Source organism: Bos indicus x Bos taurus, chromosome 7 (genome assembly GCF_003369695.1).
Source record: "Bos indicus x Bos taurus breed Angus x Brahman F1 hybrid chromosome 7, Bos_hybrid_MaternalHap_v2.0, whole genome shotgun sequence".
NCBI lineage: Eukaryota > Metazoa > Chordata > Mammalia > Artiodactyla > Bovidae > Bos > Bos indicus x Bos taurus.
In genome coordinates, this window is record NC_040082.1 from 89,809,032 (window position 1) to 89,827,517 (window position 18,486).

Here is an 18,486-nt window from a genome sequence, read left to right on the forward strand (position 1 = left end):
TGCCCTGACTTGTTTGATGTATTATGTTCTGACAAGAGAGGAATCTGTGCTAAAAACCGTGCTTCTGAGCAATTCCTCTGAGATCTGAGAGGCTGTCTCAAGCGCTATGGTCTTCAGTTTGGCTTAAATAAATGTGTTTATTCATTTAATTTTATTTCCATCAACAAAGCGCTATGACCCGTATTTTCTCGTCCACATTCCGTGAACGGAGCAATCTGCAGGGAACCTGAGTCTGGACTTCCAGATGCAGGAGAAAGACACAGGGGAACCGCGGAGCGGACATCATGGGGTTCGCCTTCCCCCAGAACTGGCTGTGCGCGCAGCCCAAGTCCCAGGTTGGCAGATCAGCCAAGCGTGTCTCTGTGGCCTGTCACTCGGGGCAAGGGAGGGGTCTGGTTGAACTGCCCAATTAGCAGCAGCTGGGCGGAGTCCAGACAACCAGAATCAGGATAGGATGGGACCAGGAGAACTGTCCATCAAGGCGGGGGCGGGGAAGAATTAACGCCCAATCAGAGCGCGGGCCCTGGAAAGCCGTCCAATCAGGGCACGCTACGGGTGCGCTTCCAGCCCCGGGAAGTTTCTCTCAACCTTTCTAGCACTGGTGTGATCTAGTCCCGGCATTATCTGGTGTCCTGTCTCAGTCGGTCTCACTAACCGAGGTCGCAGGGCACTCTTTGGAGAACCCGGAACGAGGAGAAGATGGTGAGTGCATGGCTCAGGGCCCTAAGAGAGAAAAGTTCCTGTTTGGACGGACCGGAACTTGCCGAAAATGACGGCTGGCCAGGGTCTCCCCACGTCACACCCACGGGGTTCCAGCCCGAGTTCCCTCCTCGGCCGCCGGTGGGGACCCAGAGTCCTGTCCCGGGGTCTCGACCCGAGTCTCCTTCTCGGCTTCAAGGTGGGGTCCTGACGTCCTGTTGCGCGTCCCGACACAAGTTCTCCCTTGGTTGCGGGGTGGGGACCCAGCGTCCTGTCCAGGGGTCCCGCAAGGAAGGAACCCGACGTCCTGTTCTGGGTCCCGACCCATTTCCCCCTTCGGAGTGGGGGTCGGCGGGGACCTGGCATCTTATCCCGGGGTCCCGACCAGAGTTCCCCATCTCTACCGTGGGTTGGGGACATGGCCCTTTGTCCTGTTATTGCGCGGGGTCCAGGGCGTCCGGACACAGCCTGTGGTCCCGTGGGCGTCGGAGGGAGGACAGAACGGCTTCCAACGGGCCGTTAGACTCAAAGGGAGGCGGGGGCGGGGGTGATCCTCCCTGAACCTCACAGATAAAGTCAAGTCCAGACTAGTCGAGGAGACTATGATAAAGAAACACTGTTGCAATAGGGCAGAAGCTCCAACCACACCGCAAAGGGCTTTCGTCTTCAATGAGAGGAGGGGGACCAGGAGGGAAGTTGGGCGAGTGAGGCGCATGGATTACGAGACCAGTGTGGCTGTGCTGAGTCCAGCTCAGCAACATAGAGCGAGAGACGGGTGCCCGCAGGGCATAAGAAAACACAGACAGAATAGAAAGAAAGATGGCACCGGAGAACTCAAGATCTCGAGGATCAAGAGCCCCGACATTCAATGCTGCATCACTTTTATCGAGCGTCTTGGTATGCAGAAAGTATCTGTTTTTTTAAGATAACATAAGTTTCGCATGTTCCCAGTCATGTCCCCAGTTAATGTTTTTCTTTTGAACTTCGACGTTATTTTCTGTACAAAGGCCACCATATGGTTGGGAGCAAAGATCCCCGCAGGAACATCAGAGAAACAATCAGTGCGTGTGCAAGCAGCTTTCTGACTTGCGCTGACCCGGCATTGCTAAGTCCGCACTCCTCTCTCTCCATCTGCTCAAGCAGGTCACTCTGACCCCAGCCAATCAGCCCATGTACTCTGGTTATTTTTTATTGCTGTTTCCTGTTATTTTTTCTCATGGTTTTGCAAAGACATCTGGAGAATGTTTTCCCACATGGCTGGACTGGATAGGGCTCCTGTTCTCTGAAGAAGCTGACTAGGGACTTGTTCTGAACCTCAGTGTTGCTCAGATATGGGGGCGACCCAACATTCAGGGACCTGTGGGGAGGAGTGTCCTAATGTGGGGTAAGAAATGGGACACAGAGAACTTGGTCAAGCCCAAATGTGTGGGACTACGGACCTTCTAGTGCCAAAGGTAAAATGTCAAAGTGGGGCTGGCCTCTGCATACCTGCAGGGAGCATCACAGAGTATCTTGTACTCTGGGAACTGATCCACAGTGACTTTCCCCACAAGTTGATTTCTGCCTCAGGAGGTCCTAATGCCCTCCTGTCTCGTGTAGAACAGCAATCAGTATTGAGTCTGCAAAGAAAAAAGAGTTTTATTTGGGGTCTTAAGAATTGCAGTTCGGGGGGACATGGATTTGAGTTGATGGAATACTATTTATGTTTTTGAGGCAAGACAAGAAAATGTAAGCATATTGGGCTCTTCCTAGTGTTGATTTGTGTGGCTCCATTAACCAGCAGACCTTCTCAAAGGCAGGAGTGTCTGCTCCACAAGAAAGATTTTTTTAAAAGTATTCCTCCTTCTCCCACCAGCAGTGTAACTCCAAGATAATATTCCTTTCCTAATCCTGTCAGGGGTCAGGCTGATCTCCTGCAGATTTAGACTGTGTATTTCTGGTGAACTTTATGAGAAATGTCATTGTGTCATTTTGATGTATGTTCCTTTGTCTCAGAAATGTATATGACTTAGTGTTCTTGCCTGGAGAATCCCAGGGACGGGGGAGCCTGGTGGGCTGCAGTCTACGGGGTCGCACAGAGTCGGACACGACTGAAGTGACTTAGCAGCAGCAGTAGCAGTAGGCCTTCTTTGGAAGTCCAGTGGTTAATAATCCACCTTTTAATGCAGGGCACTCAGGTTCATCCCTGGTTTGGGGAACCTAAGGTCCCATAAGCAGCAGAGAGCGACCAGAAAAAAAAAGGTATATGACTGCCTTAGACTTTTAGTAAGTGGGACAGTCCTCAGAGTTTTATAAGAAACTTATCTCCTGGGTTATAATCCTCAGGTTGGCTTAAATAAAATTCTCTTTATCTTCTCTATTCGATTCACTGTTAATTTTTCATCAACAGTGTAAAACTGAAAGAGTGTTGTAGAGAGGAGAAAGAGTATCAGGCTTATTAAAGGAAAAGCCACAGGGCTGTTAAGTTGCCTGGAATGAATTATGGTAGACACTGACACAGGGAACCAAATATTTGTCCTTGAGAGACAGGCTGTCATGAGTTATTTAGGGGAAGGGTCCGTTTAAGTATCTTGACTTTCTGAACCACTGGGCAAATGTTCTGGATGCCTGCATTAAAGCAGTAAGTAGTGAAAAGTTCACATTCCATCTGGACTGATTCCTGCCTAAACCCCAGTTCTTCAGTGGCCTCCTGGCTCCAGTTTATAGCGCTACCTTAGTAATACTGACTCCATTTTATTTTTCCTTTCACACCTGTCTCGTCCTGTCCTGGCTCCCGGACTTTGGGGATAGCCCTGGACAGGGAGCACTGAAAGGAACTGAGTGGCACTTTTATGTTCTGGAAAAGGGGACTGCAACCTGTGAACTGCTGCTATGTCCGTCTGGCCAAGGGTAGATTCGGCTTGGAGTTCACCGGCGCTGCCAAGTCTCCTGGAACATAATTAAGCCAGGCAGTAGAGGGCTGAAGCCGACTACCGGTACTTCCGCCCTGCTTGGCCACGTGGCCTCCAGCCGGCCTGTCCCTCACAATCTAGTCCTTCACCAGTTGTCAATCAAGGCCCGGGAGGGGGTGTTCCCAGAGGCACATCCAATCAGGGGCCGGGGAGGGCACGTTCGCTGACGTGGTGACGTCGCTGTCTGCTGCCAGGGCGTCCCATCGCACCTACCTCGCGGGACACTTGGTGTCCCCTCGCTGTCGCTCTGACCTGCCTGAGCCATTGGGCTGCAGGGTCACGGAGAGAGCCACCTGAATGCGGGGTGAGAGGCTCAAATGGTGAGTGCGTGGGGCTGGCGCTGAGACTGGCTGGGGCTGGTTCGAACTGGCCGGACGGTAGTCTCCACCGTCCACTTCGTTTCGCGTGCCGGCCTCCTGTCCGGTGCTCGTGGGGCTCCCGGGTCCCAATTCGAGTCTCCGGCCCCTGACCGCGATGTGGAGTCTCGTGAGTTCCGACCGCGTCCTTGGCCTGTTGGATGTCTGGCTGAGGACGAGGCAACGTCCGGAGCGGGTGGTCGGGTTCTGGGGTCCTTCCCGGGACCTGACAGATGAAGTCAAGTCCACAGTTGGTCAGAGAGACTCTATTGCAAATTCTGTTGCCAGAGCGCCGAGGCTCGGATCTCAGGGATGTGCCAGCGTCGCCAACCACACGGAAAAGTACTTTTCTGTGTGAGGAAGGCTCATTGACAGAATCAGAGGTCCTGTGGTCAGGGCATCCTCGGCCCAGGTCAGGGGGGACTTGTTCTGCCGCTCAGTGATCCTCAGTTTGGTAGTTACCCAGAGTCAGGGGCATTTGGGAAGAGAAGCTTGGAGTAAAGTTTGGGTAAAAAAAATGGATGTTGATCTTAAAAATAACAATTACTTACTAGGAAAAATGGATTTATTGGGGAACAACAAAAAATTGCAATTAGGGACAGACGAGGTATAGCAAAAGCTATAAGCATGTCCAACAAACTTATGTATTGTGGAGAAAGGAGGGAATTGGGAGGGGTTGTATTGGTGTAATAAAATCCATGGAGAAAATGGAAAATTCAATTTTTCTCATTGGCTAGTTGCTGAGGTAGCCAGTTTCTTGAGAAGATGCAGTGCATGTACATGTTTTTCTGTTGGGTGCTGTAATTGATGATTCTTGTTTTCCATTTTTCTCTTGGGGTCCGCAGTCCACATTTCTTCCTCTAATTGATGTCAAGTGGTACTGGGTGAGGCTCTCCCTTCTGGCTCCACTCTTGATTCTTTTTAGGTAGTTTTCACTTTCTTAATTTTCACAGGAGCCATTGAGAACACTTGGTCAAGACTGTGGCATTGAAACAACCCTAACCTTCTAACAAGAGACCTTTATTCAAATGAGTTATTCCAGAGGGAGAAGGATCTGTTCCACCAGACACAGGGGGCCCTGCAGGAGAGAGGACACGTGACCCTAAGATCTGCAAGTGTCTCAAGAGCTGGGCAAGGAGAGTTTTCCTTTTACAGAGAGGAGTGACCAGAACCAGGAAGGGCCAGGCGTGGTGCTTGGACCATAGATCCCTGAGGCCAGCCTTTCGCTGGGGATCTGTGTGCTGGCTGGGGTGAAGCAGGCCAAAGTTCAGGGAGAAGTCGAGAGGTTGAACCACAGTTTGGCCAACAAGCACCTGTTCTGCGTGGTCATTGGGGCAAGCAGGTCCCCTAATCACAATGAGGCGGAAATGGGGCTTTGGGGTTGGGGGGCAGTATCTGGCCTTGCCCTGAATAAACAAAGGGTCTCCATGTGAGTCTTTTCTGAATCAAGTGGGGCAGTTTCTTGCAGCTTCCAATTTTCCAGAACACCGAAGTGTGAGGGGTCCTCTCACCTTCCATACATGTTTCCAGGAGCACAGAGCTCACAGAGGGTTCAGCATTGTCCCCTGACATGGGGGAGCAGCCTCCTCTGGTCCAGCTCAGCACGAGTAACTTCCCTTCCTCCAGCTTCTGGTTTCAGCAGGTGTAGAATACTGAATTCTTCTTGCCTGGCTTCTCCTCAGTGATGGTGGTAACATCTCAGGTCTCTGCTCTTTCCTGAAGGCTCAGGTTCTCCTGGGTCTTTGGGACTTAACTAGAGATGCCTCTGGGGAGAAGGGAATGTTCTGTCCTCCATTAGAATTGCCGGAAATGCAGGCATTCCCACCCCTTCATGTGAAGTGGGTGGAGATGTGAATGAAAAAGATTCTTAAGAATCTTAGCAACTCTTCTGTGAAGGGTGTCTGGTGCTGGTCCACTTCCTGTTATTAGTCAGTCAGCAGACACAGAAATTCTGGAAACAGTGACCTGTGCTATGGGGACTTGCTCACTTCTTTTTAGATGAGTCACAGCTTGTTGTTACGAGGAGTTAGTGAACTGAGGCCTGTCTTCTCAAAGGGATGAGCAGTAACCAGTTTCTTGAACCAGAAACCTGCCCTAAAATTTCCCTCCCCTGCGTTATCCAGGAACACAGGAGGAAGCAGCAATTTTGCAGATCCTCATTCACACACGGAGATGGGGCATCATGTCTCCTGTAAATGACCCAAAACCGGTGCATCCCCTGGGGTTGGGGACAAGCTGAGCCTGGGAACGAGGGGAAGGAAGGTGCCCTGGGGTCTTGCTGGTGCCCTTCCCCACATGCGTGGCCTTGAACCATAGAACCACCACAGAAGGAGCTGTTAATGGCAGGAGAGTGGGGGAGGGGATCTACGTGCAGAAGTGCTGGGGGTGATGTGTCCCCTAAGGCGGGCTGTTTCCTGACCTTTGCTTTGGGCCTCATCCAGGGAGTTGGTGGATTGTGAGGTGTGCGCCCTGAGTGAGTGTGATGGTCGGACATGGTGAAGTCTCCTTGGGTTCAACTGTTGCTGAGAGACGGTGGATGAACTTGAGGGTTTCCTCCTGGTGAAATTGAAGCTCAGAGGAGGGGGCTTTTTTTACCTCCATGGGAAAGCTCAGTCCCTCCCTCTGCCCTGGGGGCACCCCTTGATCCCCAGTTCACATAGCTTTGACCTTCTGACTTGGGGTCTCCTGTGCACCATGGGCAGCAGGCTGCTGATCTGAGCGACTCACACTTGGCTGCTCTTCCCTTTTGTTTCCTTGATAAGAGTCTTCTGCCCTGTGGCTCATTGTACAAGTATGTTAAGATATTTTTCTTCCATTATGTGAAGGTGTAGGGTTTTGTTTTTTTCAGATACACTTGCTTATGTGTGTGTACAGTTTTTTTTTAAGAACTATTTACTTATTTTGGAGCTGTGCTGAGTCTTCATTGCTATGTTTGGGCTTTCTCTAGGTGCAGTGAGCAGAGGCTTCTCTTGTGGTTCCCAGACTCTAGAGTGCAGGCTCAGTCATTGTGGCTCACGGGTATAGTTGCCCCTAGGCTTGTGGGATCTTCCCAGACCAGGGATCAAACCCATGTCCCCTTCATTGGCAAATGGATTCTTAACCTCTGGACCACCAGGGAAGTCCTTTAAATCTATTGTTAATTTCCTATTGTATCCTCTTTTCCTTTCTTTCTGGGACTCCAGTGATACTAATGTTTTGTGTTTGTCCCACGGGTCTCTAAGACACTTGTCATTTATTTTTTGTCTATTTTCTCTCTGCTGTTCAGATTGTTGTTGTTGTTCAGTTGCTCGGTCATGTCCGACTCTTTGTGACCCCATGGACTGCAGCACACCAGGGTTCCCTGTCCTTCACCATCTCCTGGAGTTTGCTCAAACTCATGATTATTGAGTAGGTGATGCCATCCAACCATCTCATCCTCTGTCATCCCCTTCTCCTCCTGCCTTCAGTCTTTCCCAGCATCAGAGTCTTCCAGTGAGTCAACTCTTTGCATCAGGTGGCCAAAGTATTGGAGCTTCAGCTTTAGCATTAGTCCTTCCAATGGATATTCAGATTTGATTTCCTTTAGGATTGACTGGTTTGATCTCCTTGCAGCCCAAGGGGACTCTCAAAAGCCTTCTCCAACACCACAGTTCAAAAGCATCTGTTCTTTGGCGCTCAACCTTATTTATGGTCCAACTCACATCTGTACATGACTACTGGGAAAACCTTAGCTTTGACTAGAAGGACTTTTGTTGGCAAAGTAATGTCTCTGCTTTTTAATACACTGTATAGGTTTGTTGTAGCTTTTCTCCCGAGGAGCAAGGGTCTTTTAATTTCGTGGTGGCAGTCACCATCTGCAGTGATTTTGGAGCCCAAGAAAATAAAGCCTGTCACTGTTTCCATTGTCTTCCTATCTATTTGCCATGAAGTGATGGGACCAGATGCCATGATCTTAGTTTTTTGAATGTTGTTTTAAGTCAGCTTTTTCATTTTCCTCTTTCATCTTCATTGAGAGGCTCTTTAGTTCCTCTTCACTTCCTGCTATAAGGGTGGTGTCATCTGCATATCTGAAGTTATTGATATTTCTCCCGGCAATCTTGATTCCAGCTTGTGCTTCATGCAGCCCGGCACTTGGTGTGATGTACTCTGTATGTAAGTTAAATAAAAGGGTGACAATATACAGCTTTTGACATACACCTTTCCCAATTTTGAACCAGTCTGTTGTTCCATGTCTGGTTCTGTTGCTTCTTGACCTGCATACAGGTTTCTCAGGAGGCAGGTAAGGTGGTCTGGTATTCCCATCTCTTTAAGAATTTTCCAGTTTGTTGTGATCCACACAATCAAAGGCTTTGGTGTAGTCAGTGAAACAGAAGTAGATGTGTTTTTGGAACTCTCTTGCTTTTTCTATGATCCAGCAGATATTGGCAATTTGATCTCTGGTTCCTCTGCCTTTTCTAAATCCAGCTTGTATATCTGGAGGTTCTTGGTTCACATACTGTTGAAGCCAGCCTAGCTTAAAGGATTTTGAGCATGACCTTGCTAGCTTGTGAAATGAGTACAACTGTGCAGTAGTTTGAACATTCTTTGGCATTCCCTCCTTTGGGATTGGAATGAAAACTGACCTTCTCCAGTCCTGTGGCCCCTGTTGAGTTTTCCGAATTTGCTGGCATATTGAGTTCAGCACTTTAACAGCATCATCTTTTAGGATTTGAAATAGCTCAGCTGGAATTCCATCACCTCCACTAGCTTTGTTTGTAGTGATGCTTCCTAAGGCCCACTTGACTTCACATTCCAGGATGTCTGGCTCTGGGTGAGTAATCACACCATTATGATTATCCGGGTCATTAAGATCTTTTTTGTATAGTTCTTCTGTGTATTCTTGGCTCCTCTTCTTAATATCTTCTGCTTCTGTTAGGTCTGTACCATTTCTGTCCTTAATGGTGCCCATCTTTGCATGAAATATTCTTTGGTATCTCTTTTTCTTGAAGAGTTCTCTAGTCTTTCCCATTCTGTTGTTTTCCTCTGTTTCTTTGCGTTGTTCACTTAGGAAGACTTTCTCCTTGCTATTCTTTGGTACTCTGCATTCAGATGGGTATATCTTTTCTTTTCTTCTTTGCCTTTCGCTGCTCTTTTCTCAGCTATTTCTAAGGCCTCCTAAGACAACCATGCTGCCTCTTTGCCTTTCTTTTTCTTGGGGATGGTTTTGATCACTGCCTCCTGTACTGTGTTATCCTTAGTTCTTCAGGTACTCTATCATATTTAATCCCTTAAATCAGATTGGTTGAATTCTGATGTCCTACCTTCAAGTTGATTGATTCTTTTCTCTGTCATATTCATGCTGAATTTTAAACCATCCAGTTTTTTAGTTCAGTTACTGTATTTCGGTTCTAAATTTTCCATTTGGTTCTTCTTTGTAGCTTTTATTTCTTTGCTGAGACTTTCAATTTTTTATTTGTTTCAAGTGTGTTTGTAATTACTCATTGAAGTATTTTCTATAGCTTTAAAATCCTTGCCAGATAATTCCCTGTGTGATTTTGCTGTTGGTGTCTGTTGGTTGTATTTGAGGTGTAGGTTTTTATTCATTGGTTGGTTGATAGCACCTCCCAGCAGTCAGCCCCCTGGATGACGATTGTCCTGATCTTTTTTATTCTTTGCAGCTTTGCAGGTGTCCCTCATCATCAGCGGTGTTTTATTTGGTTTTGCTTCTGCTACATTTGTAGTAAGTGAAGGTGACCAGTTCCACACCAGTAGCGGCACACAGAAGGCTTATCTGTGGTTCTCAGTCCGTTTGTTTCAAACGTGCTCATCTCAGAGGAAGGGCTTCCCCATTTAACTCCTCCATCCAGTCCTCGTGGGGCTTGGGTTGTCTCACATTAAAAAAAAAAAAAAAACTTATTTGGCAGCTCATGGGGTCTTTAGTTGCAGCATGTGAACTCCTAGTTGCGGTACATGGGACCTAGTTCCCTGACCAGGGCTCGAACCCAGGTCCCCTGCATTAGGAGCATGGAGTTTTAGCCACTACCCCACCAGGGAAGTCCCTCACATTTATTTTTGATTTGTCAACAGTGCTGTTATTCTCCTTTTTGTCTCCCAACTCTAAGTGCAAGGTATAAATATTTTATATCTAGGAGAAAAATTGTGGGATTGTAGATTATGGATAAGTTAGAAACACTAGGAAGTGCAGAGGGGTGACTGGAGTTGAGTGTTTATTCCATGCCATTCCTAGTACTTGGAGAATCCAACTTAATTTCGTTCATCTTTTGTGTCCATTTGTGTGAAATGGGGTCTGCTTGTGATTGTAAATTGGTTTTTACTGATAAACATTGGTGGTGAGCATTTATTTCAATGGGTAATTCATCTTCTGTGAAATAGTTTCCTCACCTTGAACTCATTTGTATGTCTACTGATTTCTTATGTTTTATTTACATACTGTGGACATTCATCTTTTTTCATTTCTAGGTATGGCAAATATGTTCTCCTAGATTGTGAGTTATCATTTCTTTCGATTTTGTACTTTTTAAAATTCATTGTTAATTGGAGAATAATTGCTTTACAATGTTGTGTTGCTTTCTGCCTTACAAGAAAGTGGATCAGCCATAAATATACATATATTCCCTCCCTCTTGAACCTCCCTCCCAGCCCCACCCCAATTCTGGGTAATTCTTAACTTTAATAGACTTGGATTGAATTTATCCATCTCGTCCTTTGTAGCTTACTCTTTTTTCCATATATAAGAAAACTCATCCTACGCTCAAGTCATAAATGTGTTTCCCTGTAGTGTCTCACAGAGTGTCCTACTTTGTTCTTTCACAGTTAAGTCCACAGTGAATTGGTTATTGTACATGTAGTCATAAGAGAAAAGATTTCTTACTCCCCTGGAGATAGCCAGTGGCTGCTGCCCCATGTATCAGTAGCCCCCTCCCAGCAGCACGTGTCCTGGCATAGATCCAGCTGGGCCTGTTTCTGTGCATTGTGATTTTTTCCATAGGTATATCTATTCATCCCTCTGTTAACGCCATCCTGTCATAATCGCTGTAGTTTAAAATGTTTTAATGTGCATTAGGAAACATCCCACCACCTTACTCCATAGAAAATCTTGGTTGTCTTTAGAAATTCGTCTTTTATTTCAGTTTTTAGAAGTGGTTTTTAAGTCAAACAAAGCAGAACAAACCAATCCTAAGAGAAACCTTGTTGTGCACTGGAATGGTACCTTCATAAAATTCTTAAATGTTTGGGAGAAGGTGACATCATAGTCTCTCTGTGGATATGGCTCATCTCTCCATTTCTTTCTTTCTACTATTGTCATTAAATGTTTTGGAATTTATCCACTAAAACATTTTTATAGACATAATTGAGAAAGAAATCTAGTATTAGTAACAATCAGATTTTAGTTTTAATTAAAAAAAAATTTTTCCCCCTGTGGCATGAGTCTAGCCCTGTTGTTTTAGGTTATTACCCCAGTGCCATTTTGACAGTCTCTAGCCTTCTACCCATTACACTACCAGTGGTAGCCCTGATGCAGTGCTGGGTGGGGTAAGGAGGGGGCCAAGTGAGACTGAGATGTGGGGAAGGCAAGGGTGTCTGGGCTGGGTGGCATTGAGAGAATGGGCTGGATGGCTCATGCTGGGACTCTCACTCATTTGGGGAGCTCATGGGGCAGTGGGGAGGGCTGCCTGGGATGGAGGTGCCAAGTAGGGCACATGGATGTCGGGGGGACACTTGGGCTGAGGGCCAGATGGCAGCCTTCTGCTCCTGGGACACACATACACTCAGACACCACTCTCAGATGAACACTTGGACACACATACCAATACGCTTCTTAACCTGCACCCTGCCCCCAGCTCTCTGTCTCTCACCCTGCTCTCCTTTTCTATCCCATTTATCCAGCATAGCCAGATAACATTTATAGTGTTGTTTATGGTCTGTCTTCCTGCCGGAAGGCAAGCTCCAGGAAGGCAGGGTGCTTGGCCTGCCTTGTCCACTTCTATATGTCCAGCTCCTTAGGCTTAAGTGCTCAGTAGGTAAGAACCTGGTGGCTCAGGTGGTAAAGAATCTGTTTGCAATGCAGGAGAATTGGGTTTGATTCCTGGGTCAGGAAGATTCCTTGGAGAAGGGAATGGCAACCCACTCCAGTATTCATGCCTGGAGAATTCCATGGGTAGGGGAGTCTGGCGGGCTACAGTCCATGGAGTTGCAAAGAATCAAACACCACTGAGCACAGATGCATGCAGATAAGAACTGAGCGAACAAGTGAACCCTGCAAATCACAATCAGGTGTGTGCCACCTGATGCCTACGCAAACATGCCCAGTGGCCCACAATACTGCCACAGATGTTCTCAGACACTGATGTTCTCAGTCAAATGCATGCAGGTGCTTGCTCACCCCCAGACCCACATATCCATGCAACACACAGGTACACGGACCTTGCTGCCACTCACAGGTTCTTTCAGATTCACACCCAGCTGTCCAGGTTCCAAGGCTTGTACTCCTGCAGACACACACCAACATGTCCCTGCTCCCCACCCTCTCAGCTTTTAAAAGTTGATTGTATTTTTAAAAGATCTGTTTAAACATTTACATTTCATTTGCTTATTTCGCTTGATCAAAATGCATTGAGATTTGTTTTTGTGAGTTTGCAGTCTGCAATGATATGATACTGCCAGTGGGCATTTGTGAATTCTGGTAATGTTTTTAAAGTTCATTGATTTTTTTGCTATGGATCAGTATTTCCTTCCTCTTGTTGCCAGTAATATTCCATTGTGAGATTAGACTGAATGTGTTTATCCAAGTCAGTTGATGACCTTCTGAGTTATTCCCACATTTTGGCTGTCACAACTCATGTTTGTGGGTGTCTGTGTGTATTCGTTTTTGGGTTGGTGTTTTCCTTTTGCCTCTCTTGGGTAGTTAGATAGCTAGAGTGCAATTGCTGTTATATGGTGCTGTGTTAATAATCTTCAGGATTTGCTGGACTGTTTTCAAAGTGGCTTCGCTATTTTACCTTCTCTCCAGCAGTGGTTGAGGGTTCCAAGTTCCTCACATCCTCACCAACACTTGCTTGTCTGTCTTACAGCTCTCCTAGTGGGTATGAAGAAGTATCTGTGGTTTTTATTTGCATTTCCTTGATGACTAATGTCCCTTTTTTTTTTCCTTTGGCCACACTGCACAGCTTGTGGGATCTTAGTTTCCTGACTAGGGAGCCAACTGGGCAACCAGGCAGTGAAAGCGCTGAGTCCTAACCCTAGGACTGCTAACAAACTCCCAAGTAGTCCACATTTTCAGGAGTTTGATTAGCAAACCCCAGTTGCAGCCCAAGGTGAGGTAGCCTTGTGTTTGTAGCTATATAGTAGGAATTTTATCATTTAGATTTCCAGAATATATCTTTGATTAAAATTCTAATTTATAAAAATAATCATTTGCTTTGTATTTCAGGGGTGTGGTGTCAGCCTATGTTGTCCTAAAGATAATAATTAGGTGGTTTTTTTTTCTTTCTGTTCAAGTTACCTTCAACTCTGTTGCCATCAGATCTTCTGCAGCTCTTCTTTGTGGGGCATCTTCCTTGTACTCTGGGCACTTGGTTATTTATCAGACAGACCCTGCTGGCTTGACCAATCCCTCAGGAGCCAGGCCTCCTCTTAACCCGACATTAACTCCACGGGTGTCCCAGGCCCTGGACCCTGACCTGTGTCTGTGCCCTTGGTGTCCACTTCATCCTGGCAGAGCGTTGTGTGTATGTTTCTGTCAGATGTGAGGGGACCAGACCAGGCTTTTATATGCTGTTTCAGTCAAATTGAAAGTTGTTCAGATGCAGCGGTCCTGGAAAATCTGTCCACAACCTCCTGACAGTATGCTCCTATTCTTGGAGAATCAAGGAAATAACTTACAAGCAGGCCCCATATCCATTTCCAAGTCATCTGAATAATGATTTCATTTTCAGTACTTGTCCAGCCTCATGATCTGCTCTGTTTCATTAAAAACAGTTCTTTTTCATTATGTGTGTGTTTATCAGTTACACTTTGCTTCAGTGTCCAGCACTCACCATCACTGAGGAACCTGCATTAGATTTGCTGGCATGTGATCACTGCCTGCAAGAGTATGAGCTCAGGAGTCCTAGGAACTGAATCCAGTTCCCGCCTGTTGGCCTCCCCATCCTTCCCACTTGGGGGTGAAGGAGGAGTCTCGCTGACACAGAACATGTGGCTGTTTCAGGACTCAGTGGTCTTTGAAGACGTGGCTGTGAACTTCACCCTGGAGGAGTGGGAACTGTTGGACCCTGCTCAGAGGAAGCTCTACAGAGATGTGATGCTGGAGACCTGCAGGAACCTGGCCACTGTGGGTGAGGACGGCTTCCTCCCTGCACTAAGTCTTTAGCGAACAATTACTTCTTACAATGTCCTTTCTTATGAGTGATGAGGATGGGAGTATTTTGAAAAAAATGGCAAACATGGTCCCCACCTTTTTAAAACCTACCTAAAGTAGATAGCTTTTCCATGACAGTGTTACTATACTGAATTGATTTTTATTACTCTTGATCAGAATCCTGAGGCTCCCTAATTTCACAACTGTGAGCATGGTCTGCATTGTCACCTTGGGCCAATGAGAGAAGCATAATGGATTTCACCCTGTGAAAATTATCCTGTGATCAGTACACATTTGAGATGATCTTGCTGCAGTTAAACCGACACTTAACCTGTCCTCCACCCTCCCCATGAGGAGCATTCTCTAGGAGCATTTTGGCAGCTGCACTCTGTCTCACCTCCCAGGGGCAGCTGGGTCCATAGACTTCATCCAGGGCCTCTGTACCTGTGATCACCAGGGAGCACACCTGCTCGGGAGGAGCATGCTCTGGGTCAGGGAGGGATATTTGGATGTACCCGTTAGGAGCACAACTCAGGTCTCTGAGAAGGTGATAGGTGTCATTAACTTGGCTTCCTTCTTGGAGTTTTCATCCATTCTTGTCCACTTGAAGTCTTTTTGGAGCTCCTCTGACAAAGGGATCATTTGGGAAAGTGCATTTTGCCCAGTTCCTTTCTACTTTACTTCTGTGAGGTACTTATTAGTGAACAGACTGCCATTTTGACTCATTTTCCCTATGATGGCCATCACTCTCTCCTTGGGTTCAGTTAATATATTAATATAGCTCACAGAACTCAGAGAAACATGCTTCTTACTAGATCACAGGTTCATTATTAAAGGATATAATTCAGGAACAGCTAGATGTAAGAAATGCATCTAGATTTGAAAAGGAGTTTCCCTGCTTCTCCAGGTGCCAGTCTCTCCATATCTCTATGTGTTCACCAACCCAGAAGCTCTCCAAACCTTTTTTTCATACCTTCATTACATAGGCATGGTTGATGAAGTCACCAGCCATTGCCAGTTGATTTGATCTCTAGCTGCTCTCCCACCCCCAGAGGTTTTGGGGGTGTTGAGGGATATGGGTGGGACTGAAAGTTTCAAGTATTTAATCACGTGGTTATCTTTATTGGCAATTAGTCCCCATACTCAGGTTCTTTGCAACACTTTCTTTCATTAATATAAACTCAATTGGGATGGAAAAGGCTTGTTATGAATCATAGGAAACCTATTTCACCTTTCTTATCCTGAAGCATTTTCTGGAAATGAGCACAAGAGACCACATATTATTCTGTTGTTTGTATTGCTCAGGAAATTCCAAGGGTTTTGAGATCCCTGAGCAGGAAACTGTGAATAAGGACCCAGTTTGAAAAGTACATGTTGGTCATCTCAGTAACCAAATATATGTGTGTGTGTGTGTGTGTGTGTGTGTCTGATAGATCACAATATCACACATCTCCTTTCTTCCTTTATACAATTATTTTACATTTTTGAATGAGTCTATGGAAAGAAATCTAGATATGGTCTCTTTCCTTTCCCCCACCATTTCTTTCCCAATGATTTAATTATGCTTCCAATTATTGCAGGTTCTTGCCCTCAAGTTAAGGTCAGTGTATCAAGTTCTCAGTGGGATATCTTGGAGACTGGACTATGCATTGAACGGGAAGTTGTAAGATTCACAAGAAATGATTCTAGGTCTGTTTTGGGAGAAAACTGGGCATTTCATAACGTGCGAGATCAGCATCTAACTCAGGAGAGGCGTGTGAGGTGAGTGGCACTCCCACAGGGAGAAGGGGGATGAGGGATCTCAGCAGAGTGCTAGACTCATGTGATGGTAAAGAAAGGTGTAAACTTAGCTAAACAATTGTAAAGTTAGCTAATAAACAATTGTGTACTCAGAAATTTTACAAACAATACTTTTATAAGTGTGCTATAGATACTGAGCATCAGAAACTTAATGCAGTAGGAAATGATGATTAGAAAATCTCATGTAAAAAACACTGAAAGTTATGGCTGTCTTTGAGCCCTCAGCCAGAGCATTAACCTTTGTTGCACTTCGTCATGTTGCAGAGAGTGCTGAAAACATGCCCATTCATTGAAAACCACAGATATATAGTCAAAATAATAATGAATAACCATAAACAAATCATTAATCCCTAATAATTCACTTCCTGTTTTGACCAGAAATCATTTGGTGGAAAGTCTCTGTGAAGGTAAAGAAGATCATCAATCTCTAAAAACACCGAACAGGATTATAGATCTTACTGTGCATGAGAGTTATCAGACTAAAATTCAGCCTCATCAATGCATTACATGTGGAAAAGCCTTCAGGGATCATTCTTTGAAGAAGAATCAGCAAAAGTCTCACATTGGGCAAAAACCTTATACATGTGAGGAATGTGGACAAACCTGCAGTTGTGTCTTGTGCCTCAGCCCTGCTGGGGAAACAGACTTTGTAGAGAAACCTGATAAATGTCAAGATGATGGGCGAGCATCTAAGAGATCCATGAAGAGTCACAGTAGTAAACATTCCTTAGACTGTAAAAAATCTGGAAAAGCTCTCACTTTTCAGGGACATAAGAGAGGTCAATATGGCCAGAAAATCTATGTGTGTGATGTGTGTGGGAAATCTTTCAGTTATTATTGCCAACTTAAACGGCACGTGAGAACTCACACTGGAGAGAAACCCTATAAGTGCAAAGAATGTGGGAAAGCTTTTACTGGCATCTCACACTTCCGAGAACATGTCCGAATGCACACTGGAGAGAAGCCCTATGAGTGTAAGCAGTGTGGCAAGGCTTTCAGCTGGTGCACTTACCTTCGGGAACACATGCGAACACACAGTGGAGAAAAGCCCTATGAATGTAAGCAGTGTGGCAAAGCTTTTCCCTATCTCAAATCCCTGCAAGGACACGTGAGGATACACACAGGAGAGAAGCCTTATGTGTGTAATGATTGTGGGAAATCCTACAGTTGTCCTAAGTACTTCAGAAAACACGTGAAAACACACAGTGGAGTAAAACCCTATGAATGTACAGAATGCAGGAAAGCATTCATCACTTCTTCGTCCCTTCGAGAACACATGAAAACACACAGTGAAGAGAAGCCTTATCAGTGCCAGCAGTGTGGGAAAGCCTTCAGGTATCCAAGATCTTTGCAAGGACACATGATAACTCACAGTGAAGAGAAACCGTACGAATGTCAGCAGTGTGAAAAAGCCTACAGGTGTCTCATATCCCTGCAGAGACACATGAAGACACATACTGGCGAGAAATTCTGAGTACAAAGATTGGTGGGAAAGCCTTCTCCCTTAAAACCTTATAAATGAAGCAGTCAAGGGGGAGAAACATTATGAATGGAAAGAATGCAGGGAAAGCCTTCAGCACTTCATTTATTTTGTACTTGAAAACTCAGGGTAGGATGAATTTTTTTAATGGAAATAAATATAGTTTTTCCTTATAAGTGCCTCATCCTGAATAGGGATCCCAGTGTGTTAATTTCTAGTTCATGTTGCTGATCTGAACACTTAAGATAGTAGTCATCCCTCTATGTTCTCATCATCTTTACTACTTGTGTTTTGTTACCTTGACATTAAATACACAATTATATACTACATGTCTCAATGTCATTACAATAGACCCAGAATGAAAGTTTTGTTTTTTTTTTGATTTGTGTTTTTTTTAATGTGGTATCAGTTTAGAAGAAAATATTTTTGATCTTTACTTTGCCAAATGTTCATAGTATGTGATCATAATATGATCATAATATCGTTGAAAAGTCTTTTCTCATCCACTGTTATAGGTACTGGAATTTCCTGACTCAGTATTTACTCTCCTCTGGAGTCTTTATACTGAAAGGTATATCTTCCATGTTTCTTTTTGGCTGCTGCTGCTGCTTCTGCTAAGTTGCTTCAGTCGTGTCCGACTCCGTGCAACCCCATAGACGGCAACCCACCAGGCTTCCCCATCCGTGGGATTCTCCAGGCAAGAACACTGGAGTGGGTTGCCATTTCCTTCTCCAGTGCATGAAAGTGAAAAGTGAAAGTGAAGTCGCTTTCTTTTTTGCTAGTGGATACTATATCTGTGTTCCTCACAGTAGTCAATAATTGTGGAAGGTCTTGAAAGACCTTTTGTCTTGCCTGGTAATGTTT

The 18,486-nt window shown here is 45.5% G+C and overlaps 2 protein-coding genes across 5 annotated transcripts in view; both read left to right on the forward strand.

The window, feature by feature from the left end:
- The first annotated feature begins 609 nt into the window (after window positions 1-609).
- Window positions 610-17,951, forward strand: LOC113895688 (zinc finger protein 77-like). Its single transcript, XM_027547170.1, has 4 exons — window positions 610-702; window positions 14,193-14,319; window positions 15,923-16,103; window positions 16,521-17,951. Exons 1-4 carry the CDS (start codon window positions 700-702, stop codon window positions 17,614-17,616), a joined length of 1,407 nt encoding a protein of 468 aa, XP_027402971.1. The 5' UTR covers window positions 610-699; the 3' UTR covers window positions 17,617-17,951.
- The window catches only part of TLE6 (TLE family member 6, subcortical maternal complex member), a 49,043-nt gene continuing 31,181 nt past the window's right edge, over window positions 625-18,486 (forward strand). For 3 of the 4 annotated variants that reach the window (XM_027547163.1, XM_027547166.1, XM_027547167.1), the window contains exon 1: window positions 625-702. Coding sequence is in view for 1 of the 4 variants with exons in the window: in XM_027547167.1 (XP_027402968.1) it covers window positions 700-702 (3 nt within the window). In the remaining 3 variants the exon portion in view is untranslated. Of the gene's footprint in view, window positions 703-2,781; window positions 3,971-18,486 lie in introns of those variants that run through there. The other variant, XM_027547165.1, reaches the window with a different exon arrangement.

Coding starts and splice junctions, on each gene's coding strand:
- LOC113895688 (XM_027547170.1), top strand. Junction 14,320..15,922: donor CAGGAACCTGGCCACTGTGG/GTGAGGACGGCT, acceptor CAATTATTGCAG/GTTCTTGCCCTCAAGTTAAG. Junction 16,104..16,520: donor ACTCAGGAGAGGCGTGTGAG/GTGAGTGGCACT, acceptor TGTTTTGACCAG/AAATCATTTGGTGGAAAGTC.